This window comes from Xiphophorus couchianus, chromosome 6 (assembly GCF_001444195.1).
Source record: "Xiphophorus couchianus chromosome 6, X_couchianus-1.0, whole genome shotgun sequence".
Lineage (NCBI taxonomy): Eukaryota > Metazoa > Chordata > Actinopteri > Cyprinodontiformes > Poeciliidae > Xiphophorus > Xiphophorus couchianus.
The window spans coordinates 2,315,526-2,330,217 of record NC_040233.1 but is presented as its reverse complement, the minus strand read 5'-3'; the positions used below and the strand labels follow the sequence as shown (position 1 = coordinate 2,330,217).

At 39.3% G+C, this 14,692-nt stretch overlaps 1 protein-coding gene across 2 annotated transcripts in view; it reads right to left on the bottom strand.

Moving 5' to 3' along the window:
• The window catches only part of kcnn1a (potassium intermediate/small conductance calcium-activated channel, subfamily N, member 1a), an 87,842-nt gene that overhangs the window by 11,516 nt on the left and 61,634 nt on the right, over positions 1-14,692 (bottom strand). The window contains exons 5-9 of one of the 2 annotated variants that reach the window (XM_028020532.1): positions 13,979-14,120; positions 12,770-12,880; positions 11,792-11,919; positions 11,351-11,359; positions 2,638-2,707 (exon numbers count right to left, since the gene is read on the bottom strand). In XM_028020532.1, the coding sequence (XP_027876333.1) occupies positions 2,638-2,707; positions 11,351-11,359; positions 11,792-11,919; positions 12,770-12,880; positions 13,979-14,120 (460 nt within the window). The remainder of the gene's footprint in view (positions 1-2,637; positions 2,708-11,350; positions 11,360-11,791; positions 11,920-12,769; positions 12,881-13,978; positions 14,121-14,692) is intronic. The other variant, XM_028020533.1, reaches the window with a different exon arrangement.

Sequence of the window (14,692 nt, the reverse complement as noted above, 5' to 3'; positions counted from 1 at the left end):
TGAGATATAAAGATATGTTCCTCTGACAGACTGCAAATTCTTAAAAAGTAATATATGAGGTCCTGCTGACTACCTTCTCCCTCCGTTTCCTCTAGATGACATTCAAACATTACGTTCTACAGTTACGACCTCTCGCTTAAACAAGAACATATTTTAATTTTGATAAGATTTAAAACTCATTATAATGCCTTAAAGTAATTATAACGGTTTTAATATCTGGTTAAAATGACTTTTGTCTCGTTATAACAAGATACAACTCTTGAATTTATTTCTTTGCTCTGGCAGTTCAATATTTCTGTACTGCAAGAAATTAAATGTATCATGGTTACAGCTATTAGCCTGCCAGCTCTCCTAAGTGCAGAACAGAATACAGTTAAGCCCCAAATTATTACTATACCTGGCAGATTTAGATGTAAAAAATTCTTTTTCATTTAACCAAGAAGTTGGTTTCTCATAGGAAAGGAGACAAGCAAGTGTTTGAGGTTGGAATATTTCCTTGCCATCACCCTAATTTTTAACTTCCTCCACAGATTCTCAGTCATATTCAAGCCAGGACTTTGGCTGAGTGCCTACAAAACGCTAAATGCCCGACATACTTCATCTGAAGTGCCGAAATCGGCTCTCATTACTGCAGACACGTGATGAAAATCGCCTCATTTTGTTTGCACAGAGGCCGAACTCGACACCAGAACCTGGTCCAACAATGTCAGCAGAGCTCTGTGTGAGGGACTATGTGATTGGCTAGAAGTTTGTTAGTTAATATGCTCAGACATCAGTGTTGATGTTTCTCTTCAGACATGGATACTTTTGAGGAACGCTTATCTGATACAGTGAGGAATTGTACTATTCTTCACTAAATAACTGATAAAAATAAGACTGGCAAATGATTAATTATTCCTGCATGGAAATTGTAACATTGTTGTTCACAGAGTAGGCTGCCTAGGGAAGACCGTGGTGCTAGCTCCATGACCGTTTCATTATAAAATGGAGGGAGAATGAAGAGGGGGGAACCCAGGAGGTTTGGGGCATGAAGTATGCTGAAGCGGGAGGGGCGTCTCCCTGGCGATCTGCACCGTTGTATGAAAGGTGTGTGTGAATATGAACGTCCTGAAACCATGTGACTGCATGTCAACTGTTGGACTTTTTTCATCCGGGTCGATCAGTGAAAAGAAGGAGTTGTGAACAATGACATTGAGTTTTTGTGCTGTTTATCTATTATAGTCTGCCTTTATAGGGTTGTAGCTTACCAATGGCAGTTTGCATCGGCCATGTTTCCAAAATATTGAGCAATTAGTGAGAGCAAGTCAGGCCAAGAGGAATGTTAAAGTAATTTTATTGCTGGCAGTAGAGGATGGTTGTTTACAGTGCAACAACTTCTGGTAAGCTTCATAGCGCAGCTTCCTTCACGGTCAAGTCTGTGCATTACATATGTCATGGCCAAATGTTAGCAACTGAGTGAAATCAGATAAAATTGTTTAAAACTTCAACAGAGTCCATGCTTCCAGCAAGCAATTGTTTATGAGCAGCCAAGAGTTCACATTTTCTGTACAAAGCAAGGTGTTAGTTTTTACCAGGCTAACTTGATCCTACTTCTCACATGTGTACATTTCTTCATTTATGTTTCTTTGAGCCGGAAAAGGGTAGAGTGCCTTCTCCGGGTCAGGGGGGGTGTCCTGCCCCAAGTGGAGGAGTTTAAGTATCTCGGGATCTTGTTCACGAATGGGGGAAGAAGGGAGCGGGAGATCGACAGGCGGATTGGCGCAGCGTCTGCTGTCAAGCGGGCGCTGTACCGGTCCGTCGTGGTGAAGAGAGAGCTGAGCCAAAAAGCGAAGCTCTCGATTTACCGGTCGATCTACGTTCCCACCCTCATCTATGGTCATGAGCTTTGGGTCATGACCGAAAGAACGAGATCGCGGATACAAGCGGCCGAAATGGGTTTTCTCCGTAGGGTGGCTGGGCTCTCCCTTAGAGATAGGGTGAGAAGCTCAGTCATCCGGGAGGGACTCAGAGTAGAGCCGCTGCTCCTTCACATCGAGAGGAGCCAGTTGAGGTGGCTTGGGCATCTGGTCAGGATGCCTCCTGGACGCCTCCCTGGTGAGGTGTTCCGGGCACGTCCCACGTGCCGGGAGGCCCCGGGGAAGACCCAGGACACGCTGGAGGGACTATGTCTCTCGGCTGGCCTGGGAACGCCTCGGGATTCCCCCGGAGGAGCTGGAAGAAGTGGCTGGGGAGAGGGAAGTCTGGGTCTCCCTTCTGAAGCTGCTACCCCCGCGACCCGACCTCGGATAAGCGGAAGAAGATGGATGGATGGATGGATGTTCTTTACAATTCTCTTTGACATCCATGCACCTTTTTACACTCTCTACAGTTTCTGATGTCTTACAGTCTTTATCTCTTGTTTATCTCGTCTTAACTTCACCTTCCACTGCAAAAATGCTTTAATAAAGAGTTCAAAAACACTTTTCTGTAACTTTGCATCTTTCTGAATATGAAATTTTGATTTTTTTTTAAATTATGGTTCAGAAAGGCTGTAAATAAGACTTTTTTGGTATATAGTTTTATTCAAATCAGCTTTGCGTTAAGATTTCAGCAGCTTAGTATAGAAAGTTTTGTTTTGTAAAAGCGAAGAAGCCTTACCTTTGCAAGGTCCACCAAGGTGTTGGCCTGATCATTGAGTTTTCTCTGCTCCATCTTCACGCTGCGCAGTCTGGGTGGGGGCAAGGGGGGATGTTAACAGGAGAAAGATAGAAGGCAAAGTAGAGAAAGACGGATGCAATGATAAATGTGGAGAAAAGAGAGCAAGAAGGAGAGGATATGTGGTTTTAAGGAATAAAAAAGGGGAAAGAAAGGCCAGTAAAGAAGAAAGAAAGAGGAGGGAAATACATTTTATTTGCTGTGTTCTCATATCAATCAAGCTGAAATAAAACACATGCATTGTAAAAATACTGTATCTTTCAAATCAGTACATACATATACTTTGCAAAACTGTATATGTATATATAGAATACAAGGAGATGTGCATAAAAGCAAGCATACTTGGTCTTGGTAAATACATTGCAAACCAAAACATGCAGAAGTACAGAAGCATACTACACTCATTTTCAGTGATTTTAAAGACCTGTGTGTTTTTAAAAACATTTCGAAGCAGCAGGGAGCAGAAGGTATTGCTGACGTGAAGGAAGGTTATTCTGAGTTACTATCTTGTTGCAGGTAGGGGTGGGCGATGGGGCAGGCTTCTAGCTACTTTTTAAGAGAGGTGTTTTGAGTACAGCAACTTTAAAGCCTCACAGAACACATAGGATTTCTTTGGTAAATAATCAGTAACTTGGTGTTAAAATTCTACTGTGTTTTTATTACATTCCCTGGTGGATTTATATAAGAATATGAATGAAAATGCAAAACATCTTCGACCCTCTTTTTGGCAGCATGATCTTGCAGCTTACATCAGTCAAAATGATAAATCAAATCACCCTAAACAGACTTCACTGCTTGGACCGCTCCATTACTTCTCTTACAGCTGCACTGAATAATGCGACTGCTTGAAACCTGACATGGAGATATCAGCCAAAAAAGAAAAAGTTAACTTTATTTGCAGGATAACTCTGGATGGTAGAAACTTACAACAATAAAATGATAAAATGTTCCAGAAGGATTGCATAGCAACTTATTGTTTATCTTATCATTTCTCTACCATTATACTGCAGAGACAAAGGTCTGTGTGCCAACCGTTATGTCCTGTGACTCTGAAATCTACAAACGAATATAATTAGATTTTCATGACAAAGTTGGGGCCAAAGTTAATTGTATATATAAAAATATAAGAATTGTCCTACAGTCCAAACAGCTCAAATAGCAAATTAAACAAACTAACTCAACATTTATGCCTAGTTCAAGGTTTTTATGTTAATTTTTGTCCCAGTTTTCTCCTTCCATCAATCTTAAGACCCCCCCGATCATCAGGGTGGCTCTTAGGATAACCTTAAGAGATATTTCTGATGTGCTAAGAGTGATCTGGTAATCTCAGAAGGACATGTTGGATTGTCTTGGTCCAATATCGTAGCATGTGTGGTGTTCCCTGACAACAAATGAGAACGCAGACTGTTGAATGTGATGTGTAGCCAATCAGAAAGAGAGGTGATGTAAGCATGGAGGGGGATCTAAGATACACAGAAAACAAAACAACTTGCCATGAAGCACCAGAAAGTGCTGTGGATACTGGAGGCAGCTTTGTATTGTTTTTTTCTCTATCAAATTTATTCCACAAACTTTTGCCACTGCTTCTGTCCAGTCAGCCATGTTTGTTTACTCTGAACTCCTGCTTGGTTTCGCAACATTTCACATGACATCTGAATGTTGGTGAGTGAAATTGATTCGCGTGTGATGTGTTGTTCCTGTTGTGTGACTGAGCACAACACACTGCATGACCAAAACTGTTATACCTAAAAATTTTCATTGTCGTTTGTGAGGTCTCAGGTTTTGAAAATTGGTCGACTGTATTAAAATCCTCCAGTGTGAGCCAGGCATTAGCAAGATGGAGAACAACTTAAAGACTTGCCAAAGGATTGACAATTATTGCATCATTAATCATTTTTATGCCAATTGTTTCATGATGACAATTGCGATTGTATAGACCAGGTTTAACTAACCCTAATAACCTTTGCAAACCCAAAACTAACATTCAGTAACAATAGCCACAGTTTGTTTCAGAAGAGTGTCAGTCAATATGAATATATTTGAAACTATGACAAAGTACAGTTTTTCTGTTCTACTTAGTGATAGAATCAGACATCTTAATGTTCTGAACTAACTTATTTTATAATGATTACATTTTTTAAGTGCTTGACATAGATCTGCTGTCTATTACCCAAATAGACAGTGAGAATTTCTTAAATACTTTTTTAGCATCACTTTTATTGTTTTGCAATAAATACCAGTGTGAGGATTTGGTTTTCTGTGTCTATTTAGTTCCTGTGTCGTATCCTTTGCCCCTCATTGCTCCCAGCTGTGTCTCGTGTTCCCTGATTACCCCTTGTGTATTTTATCCCACCTGTGTGCCCAGATCCTTGTCAGATCCTTGTCGTGTCGTGTGTCTAATGTCACGCCAGTGCCTGCGTTTCCTTGTCTCATTGCTCACCTGTGCTGCCTGGATTTCTGTGTTCTTGATTAAAACCACCATTCTCACCATAACCTGGGTGGCATGTCCATCCCCACCACCAACAACACCACACAATTCATGACAACCGGTGGTAATTTTAAAAGTCCATGTCACCCATCTCAAGTTTTCTACATACATATCGACTAGAAAAGCTGGAAACAGTGACGTCCTGAACAACCACTGTCGACAAGAAAGCTGGTGATAACCTATAACTTTAGCTAACCTGTTTACACCCAAAGGTCACTGTGAGCCAAAAATTACTTTGGTAAAGTCTTGATAGTTGTCAGGTTTTTCTCTGAAAGAAACGATACAGCTTTGATTTGGTCTTAGGGAACAAAAATTATCCAAGTGGCGTTCTTGATGCTACCGCCAGCTAACTCCTTAATTATGTCCTGCTTTGTTTACTTCATTCATATTGTGGCAGCATTAATATTTTAAAAGGTATCTGACATTTTAAGAATAAGAATTACTTTATTCATCCCAGCAGGGAAATTATTTCGCAGTTACAGCAAGATTTTTTTATACACAGATTAACACACACACGACAGGAACTGCGTCTGCAGGCAGCCAGCTGAGCCGGCGCCATTTTTGAAGGAGGACATGCGGCAAAGGTCGTCGGGACCGGGAGTCGAACCAGCGACGTCCGCGGGTCTAAGGCCTCCAAATGTGGGGCGTGCTAACCCACAGCACGCCCCAAGAGTTGGACACTGCAGCTTAACTATACTTCATATTATAGGTAGTTGGTATGGATGTTGAGGGTGTAAGTAGTAACACCATGGTGGATCTGCAGTGTTGTTGGTTTCTTTCTCCTGCTCTTTGTCAGATTCTGGCTCCAACATGTTGGATAGAAAGTCTACCATTGTTGTCATTTTTAATAAAAAAAGTTTCTCTGCATGGAAACTGTATCACTACTGTACTATCAAACTACAAAATGGCCGAACAGGGTGGAGTGGAATGTTGTGCGACCTGGAGGGGCATAAAATGTCTTATTCACATTTTAAAAACCCGAGCAAAATGGGTCGCTCTACAATGAGTCAGAGCAAAGGTGGGTCTGTGGAATTCAGACGAGAGCATTGCAGTTGTTCTTCATATAGACCATACGTGAATGATTTACATATGAAAAGGAAAGATTTAAAAGCTAGATATGTCCACTTTAAAGCATCACACAGGAGACTATACCACAGAAGTTCCAGGAAAAAGAAACTTAAAAAAAAAGTTTTTTGAGCATCTAACTTAACAGAAACATTAAATATTCTGCTAAAGGGAAATTGTAATCATATTTTAGAGTCAGAAAGGTAGAAATTGAGAAATTTAAAATATCAATAAATTACAATAGACTTTCCAATGCTGTTCAATTGAATAACACAAAAAAGCTCTTTTAGACACACCTCTCAAAAATGTAATACAATATTATCTCTGGATCCTAATATGCTCTCCAGAACCACAGTACTACTTCTGTTGTTAATAGTTCACAAATTATTCTTTGTTTTTAAATGTATAGATGCTTAATAATAGAACAAAAGATGATAGAGTGAGCACTCTTTCAGTTCAAAACACTTTTTGCCCTATAAATATGAACAGGTGGAATCTCTGCATCAAGGGAAGGAGCAAACTAAAGCTGAGGGATAAGAACACAATGATGACAGAGGGTGTTGTTTGTGAGCAAGTTTCTCACCTAAGACAACTTACTTTTTGTTCTTCTATCAGCAACCTAAACATGATAACATATGCCAAAACCAATATTTGTTAAATAAATGGTATTAGCTGAATTGTTTTTTTCTCCCATAAAGAGACAAATAAATAATACAGAATATCAAGAAGGATTTTTTAAAATAAATCCATAACTGTCCTCGACTATTGCTGGAGATTGGGCCAGAAGGGAAACATACTCCCTTCATCGGGTTTTGGTCGCATCCTGATCAGAAGCCCAATCCTTCTAAAATTATTCTGATATTTTTCAAGTTTTTCCTAAAAATAATTTGGTTGAATTCAGAAGAACATTGTTATTTTAACACAAGGCAGTAAAGTTGTATAAGATCCTGTAAAAGTGGCAGAGATATGAACCATGACTTCCACTTAAAACTTAGGAATCAGCGGTGTAATAAAATGGGACCATTTATTACAATTTTGTGATTCATATACACTTTTTTCCACATTAACGCAGAGTTAGTGTTAGACTTAGAGTCCAAAGAATCACATAGTTAGACTGAAAATATATTTAGATTTTGATTTTATCAGAATAAAATATATGTCATGATTTTAAGCCAAATCACCCACCCCTAGTTTTAAGTCAGAAAGGAATCTGAATACTGAACTGGTCAAATGTTTTCCCAGAAGAATGCAATATGCTTCCATAGAGAAACCTTTAAATCCAGTTTGAAATAAAAAACAAAAGCATTCTTATCCGTTTTCATCCAAAAGTAAGACATGAACAAAAGGAAAAAGATGGCATGCCTTTGGTCAGTGCTGCAGGCAACTCAGTGGTAGGCTCACACTGGTCACCCAGGAAGCGTGCTATAGCCATGACTGATCTTTGTGCACAGTGAGCATGAGCTGCAGTAGTTTGTTCTGTGTTTATGTGTATGTTCACAAGCTGATGTGTGTGAAGGCGATGCCACAGATAAAAGATGGAGTTAACCAGAAACAAACGGCCTGCTAACGCTCCCGAAAATGCAGCAACACAGACATTCTGAATACGCTGCAATGAGACACCTGACATGTTTTGTGATGCCTTCCATTCTGTGGCTTTATGTCACTAATCAGATACATTATCACACTGTGGAGTCTGGGAAAGTTGGATTAAAAAATGTGCTAGTCTGTTTGTTGTGACATCACGCAGCCATCATCTGTATGAGAGGACAAATTTCCCTGTTTGGCAAATTATGAGACAGAAGGCCTTTCAAGGTCATTTATTCATTCAGTATATTAGAGCAGAGAGAGAGAGACTCTATTTCAATAGGACACATCCTCATTATTGTGATTATTTATATGTCATCCTTTCTCCTGGCTTTCAAAGCAAAAAGACAGTACAGTAGTCATGGTTTCAAAACTGCCAAGATCTTTGAGTTTTAAATTCCTTTTGAGACTCAAGGAACAGTTCTGCATTGTCAATAATGTCTAGTTAATACGGCAAGATTTTTATGCCGATTTTTGTCCCACATTTCTCCTTCTGACAATCTTAAAGATGCCCTGCTTATCAGGATGGCTCTTAAGATAGTCTTAAGTGAGATTCCTTAGATGCCGTGTGAGAAATACATCAGGACTGCTGTGATCTAAAATCAGGAATAATCAATCTGCTGATTGTCTTGGAACGATATGGCAGCGTGTGTGGTGTTCCCTGACAACAAATAAATACACAGCCTGTTGAATGTGATGTGTAGCCAATCAGAAACAAGGAGACAGAAACACGGAGGGGAATCCAAGATACACAGAAGACAAAGTAACTACAAAGTCAGGTGGACGTCTCAGACGGTTTTATTGTTTTTTTTCTGTTAAATATATTTTACAAACTATCGCCGTTGCTTCTTCTCAGTCGGCCATATTTGTTTACTCAGAACTCATATTTGATCTTTGCGACATTTCCTGTCTGACATTCGAACGTTACTGAGTTAAATCAGTTCGTGTGCGTTGCTCATGTCGTGTGGCTGGCAATCACACACCGTGTCACCAAACCTGCTGCAGCTAAGATATTTTGTCACCATGTGTGGCCAGTCAGGGCTTGAAAAGCGGCCGACAATTTTAAACACTCGTGTGTGAACCTGGCATTAACTGTCCAAACATAAAGACATTCTCCTAAGTGTTTCTCTTGGTTAAAAGTCTCCAGGAACATTTCTGTCTTTGAAAAACAAGAACTTTCATGGGTTTGATAAATGAGAAGCTTTACCAATTTGTTTGTAAGAGAGTGATGCCTTAAAACACATGCTGGCAACAAACTCTGCAAGTTAGCATGCCTGTTGAATAAATGATTACTGCATGTGACGGTCTGCCAAAATTCTACAAGCTAGCACGTTTTTATTTGTTTTGAGAGCGGATTGCAAACTCACTATTAGAGCAACAAACATCTCGTTCTAACGGCCTGCGATCTCCATGGTGACTGACCACACTACAAAGTGTCTTCTGTCACTCTTTATAACAAAAAAAACCCCAAACTAGCCAGCATATTCCAGTAACCCATAATGCTTTACGTTAAATGTGTGGACAACTTCCCAAGAGGCATTTGTACATGTAAAGAAATGTTTTTTTGCTGAGAAAATGTGGAAAAACATTTGGGAAGGCTTCATCTTCAGTCAGAGGCTTCTTCAGATTCGCTGTAATACTGGCTGCTACAAGAGATCTTTCCTGCCTACAATCATTACCTTCTACAGCAAATTCTTTGAAGAATTTTAACCTATATGAGCTACAACAACATGGAATTTCCCTTTGGGATCAATACAGTATTTTGAATGGAACTGAACTGAATTTTCCTCTGTGTGCTTGTTGTTGACAAAGTGAAAGCCACTAACATGAAGGGTTTTCTGGGGTCACTCTGAATGCAGATCTCTGATCAGAGGAACAATCACATTTCACTTTGGACATGTATTTTAACTCACCTGCGATGATACAAACTTAGGCCTTAAAACATTTTAAATCTGTTCAGATTTAAGATAATTTATTCATTAAATTGTTTCAATTGTTACATTGTTTGTTCTTGTTTTCTCCAAGAGATCCAGGTGGTCTTTTATGATGTGACAAACCTACAAAAAGCAAACAACCCGCTCCTCGTCGCCCCCCAAAAGATTTGTGCACATTTGCTATGGAAACGCAGCTCCTATGTAAGCTCCTGGATCTTCATTGTTTGTTATTAGATCCTTTTGTTACTCTTCTGGTACCGAGTCTGTTTTCTTCCCACTTTCCAAGATCTGAATTTGTTCTGTAAGTTATTTCATGTTATGAAAATATTCTGTTTCAATGCAGCTCTGCTCTGCATTTGGGTCCAATTCAAACACGACACTACTCTGCGTCCCCAGAATCAGAACCAAACATTGAGGAGCAGCATTCAGTTTTTATGCTCCATTAATCTGGAATAAACAGATTAGTGTTTAGTCAAAACTAAATTCCTTCAAATTGCAGTTAAAACTTATTTTGTTCAGAGTTGTGCTTGTCTGAAAGATCCATAATATTAACTGAAACATCATTAATTTTAGTCTGTAGTCCAATTTTGCTTTCTGTTATGTCACTGCAATGTATGATTTTATGTTCTCAGCATGTAAAGCACTTTGACTTGAAAAAATCTATACTAATAAACTTTCCTTGCCTAAAATAGCAACCTTTAAGCAGTTGTTAAATATACTTTAAATTACACATACATTTCTGAATTAAAAATGTATTTTTATTGCTCTGATATAATATTCCAATCTTAAATTCATTTAAGATCAGTATTAAATAGAGTAACTTTTTATTAATGTTCTATTATATTGAATGTTTCTTTGTTTAAAACTCAAGAAAGCTCTTAAATTTAAGCAGCAGAAACCTGCAAGCATGAAATTTTAGCAGCTTTGAAACCATATTGTTTTTTGTTGTGGTTATAACATTGTCAGTCTAATACCAGCATAACCAAGTCTAACATGGACTAGGGTCTAAAAACATGTAACATAAAGACTTTTATACACAGTTTGATTCTTGTGTTGTAGATTGTTTGCTTTAAGATTATTTCAGAGAGGAAAAAGACAAAAACCAACAGCAAACAGTTCAGCTTTTTTTATGTAACTACAGTATGTTACACAGTTTGGATAAATGTCATCACAAAACCATCAAAAGTGTGGGATGAGTTCTGCTGATGACGATTAATATAGCCCCGGGAGCAGCTATATTAGTCATACTTGTGCGGTAGATGAGGATGATCTTGGCCAATAAAAGGTCCAAGCTCACTCTCTGCGAGAAGCTTTTTCTTTCACACATTCTCTCCAGACAACCCTTAATTACTGACACAAAGTGTTGGTGGCAAAATGTTGATGCTTTTTTTGTCTCATTCCATTCAAGAGAGAATGGGAAGGAGAGGGGAGGAAATGGAACACTGAAATAAATAATAAAAAAAAAATTAGCATCCAAGATTATTATTCTTTTCCTCATGCATGTCAAACGCAGACATGGAGAGTGGAGGAGGAGGAGGATGTTGAGGAAACAGTAGGAGAAGGATACATAGAAGACTTAACTTACTTCTGAGCTCTGCGGTGATAGAGCAAAACAAGGACAGAACACAGTACAGAGTTTTAACCTCACAACATTCACGAAACGAGTGAAACCATTACACTTGTCGCTGTAAGCGCAGGGTAAAAGAGGGTCGGAGGGGAGAGGGGGGCAGGGAAATACGAAGGACCATCACAATACTTTGAGTGTGTGTGGGTGTATGAGGGCGTGTGCGCGTGTGTGTATCTGTCAAAGCTTACATGTAAGTGAGTATGACAATAAAAGGAGCAGCTCTACAGGGTGATAATACATAACTATCGCTACATTTCTTCACCATGTTAGCAACATAACCAAATATGAGGTCTAAATATTTGAACCTTAAGTGAGATTGAAACTTATTTTTACTTTCTGCAGAGAGATTTTAATTGTCAGTTTAAAACGTTGATGAGCGAACGGGAGTGCAGGACTTACTGGTGGATGGCTTGGAGAAACTTGCGCTGGTGTTTCCGCACCTTAGCGTGATCGATCTTCTTCACCAGCTTGGTGTGTTTGTAAATGAGCCATGTTTCCCTGAGTACATTGGCAGCTGTGTTCTTTACCTGAGGCACAAGAGTGAAAAAGACATTTGATATCACAGATCTGGCTCTGCTTCAGTGTATCAGTTTCTGATTGAATGATTAAACAGGACCATGTGGGAGATGGGAGATACAAGATAAAGGTAAACTGGTGGAAGCTATCTGACACAGTGTCAGCGTCGTACTCTCGTGTTTGCTGGAAAATGGGAAAAGTACAAATTAACGTTCCGCTTCATGGCGAAAACCTGTTGAATTCAAATCACTGCAACTCACACTGTCGTTAGAAGGCGTGTCTACCGTTGTGTTTCTCAGATTCATTGAATTTTTCCATCATTCCGCATTGCTAGTTTGAAACATTTTTTTATAAAATACAAGAGAAATCTCTAGCTGTAGATGGTATTGAGCTGCTGCCGGGCACTTACTGGTTTCTCACTTGATGACTGTATGTTGTTTGTATGACTTTTTATTTTTGTGTTTTTATGATTTAAAGCACTTTGAAAGGCCTTGCTCCTGAAATGTGATGTACAAAGAAACTTGACTGAATTTGATTGGTGGATGTCATCTTGTGTTTCCAGTTTATAACTGTTTCACTGGTTAAATCTACTCATCTCTAAAACATTATCAGTAGTTTCTATATTGTCACCTTCCTAAAAATAATGGCATAGGTCATTTTTGCCAAAAGCCATTTCAGCAAAAAAAAACCTTTGGAAAAAATGGTTTAGGGTATTATTTTAGAAAGATGGTATAGAAATACAAAGATCCAAATAGACAGGAAATGTCATGGGTTAAAAGTTTACAGAGGGACTTTGTTTATAGGCTTTGTAAATCAACCTGCGGCAGACTACAGTAAGTGCAGGTAGAAAATGTAACTCACTCGTTTGCAGAGTTGTGTGTCCATCATGAAGTTGTGGACATGCTTCTCAGCCTTGGTCAGCTCCAGCTTCCTGGCAACCACTGCTACCACCAGCGCAGTGCAACCTGCCCCCTGTTGTTTAAATGTAATGACAAACACAAAAGCACTTGGTTGGTGACATTTGAAAACATAACATGAACTATATATATGTGCTTTAACATTATGAAAACATCGGCAGCCCCTAAAAATCTGAAAAGTGGGAAATGCATGCACTTTCAGCTCTCTTTACGCTTTAATACTTCTGAGTAAATCATTAGCAACCAGTTGCCACCAGAAACCATCGGTGTTTCGTTAATCCCACAATAAATAAGACTGTTCAATGAAGCCCCTTTGTAGTTTTCTACAAGCAGCATAGGGGAGACAGAAGGTGCTTGATCAGATAAGAAAGTTGTCAGTTTTGCCTACATACAGAATGTTGTTTGTTTGGAAACTAGCACTGCACATGATCCTTCAGCACTTAGAAGCTGGTCAGAACTGATGGAAGATCAATTAGCTGCTGCACAAGACCTGAAATTGGGGCAAATATTCACCTTACAGAGTGAGGAAAACCCTAAACACACAGCCAGAGCTACAACAGGATGTTTATAGGATAGTTAAGAATGGCCTAGTCAAAGTCCAGACTTGTCTGAGACAAGTCTTGAAAATTGAGAAACTTCTGCAAAGAAGACTGGACCAAACCTTTCCAGCAGAAGGAGCTGCTGGAGCCACACTGCTACAAACTGAGGGAACAAAATGCACATCAACAAACTATTTATGGGGGTTGAAAAAACAAATGCACATCACACTTTTCAGATTTTGAAAACCCTGTTATCATTCCATTTCCACTTCATAATTATCCACTACTTTGTGCAGGCCTAACACCAGAGTGGTTTCAGTAAATGAATAAATTAAAAGAAATCAGAAGTAATAGTAACTGGTACATTTTTAACTTGGTTTAACTTTTCAGCACAGCAACCTATCAGGCCATCCTCAGTCCTTCTAAAGAGAGCTGAATAACAGAACAGATGAGTGAGCTCTGCAGGGCACCATTCACATGTGTAAGACGAGGTAAAAGAGGTATTAAGGGTCTCAATCCAAGATTTTATTTTGATTGATTAAAAAATGTAATAAAGTAAAATTTTCCTTCCATATACTTACTGATATATTTCAATAAAAACAAAAGGAACCTACCATGATCCCTGTAAGAAGACACACGCCTTTCCCACAGTACGTGTGTGGTACCATGTCACCGTAGCCAATAGAAAGGAAGGTGATCGAGATGAGCCACATGGCTCCCAGGAAGTTACTGGTCACTTCCTGTTTGTCATGATACCTGAAACAATAAAGACAAGGAGAGACATGCTCAGAAAAAAGTAGCCACAGTTTCATGAATGCAAACATGCTAAAGAACAGGATGCTCTGTGAGTCAAACAAGGCCTGTGGCCAGAGGGAAATACGGAGGAAGAGCATGATGCAGTGGGAGACCTCTGCTCTAAAACAGTTTGGTGCCTTAGCTTCAAACTGACGCAGCTTAATGGATGGCAGTAGTTTGTAGGGATTTTAGACCAAAGTTCTTGTGCTAAACCAGGTTCTGGTTCTTATGGTGCATTCTATATCTGCACTGAAAGCCTCATGAAATTTGCGTTCTGACTCAAAAGGTTGTAGGTTCCCACCAACCCTCAACCTCAGAATTCAATATGCCATATGTATAGGCACACCAAACTGGAGACTTGAGGTCAAATTAGCTAAACATGATTCTGTAGGTGCCAACTGACGAGAAAGTGAGACACAGAGACAGAAAGAAAAAAGAAGGAAACAGAATCTGGAGGAAAAACCCTCAAAGGTTAGTTGTATATGTACAGAGAGGCTGTGGACCATTCAGCAGAACATCCAACAAACCTTTGG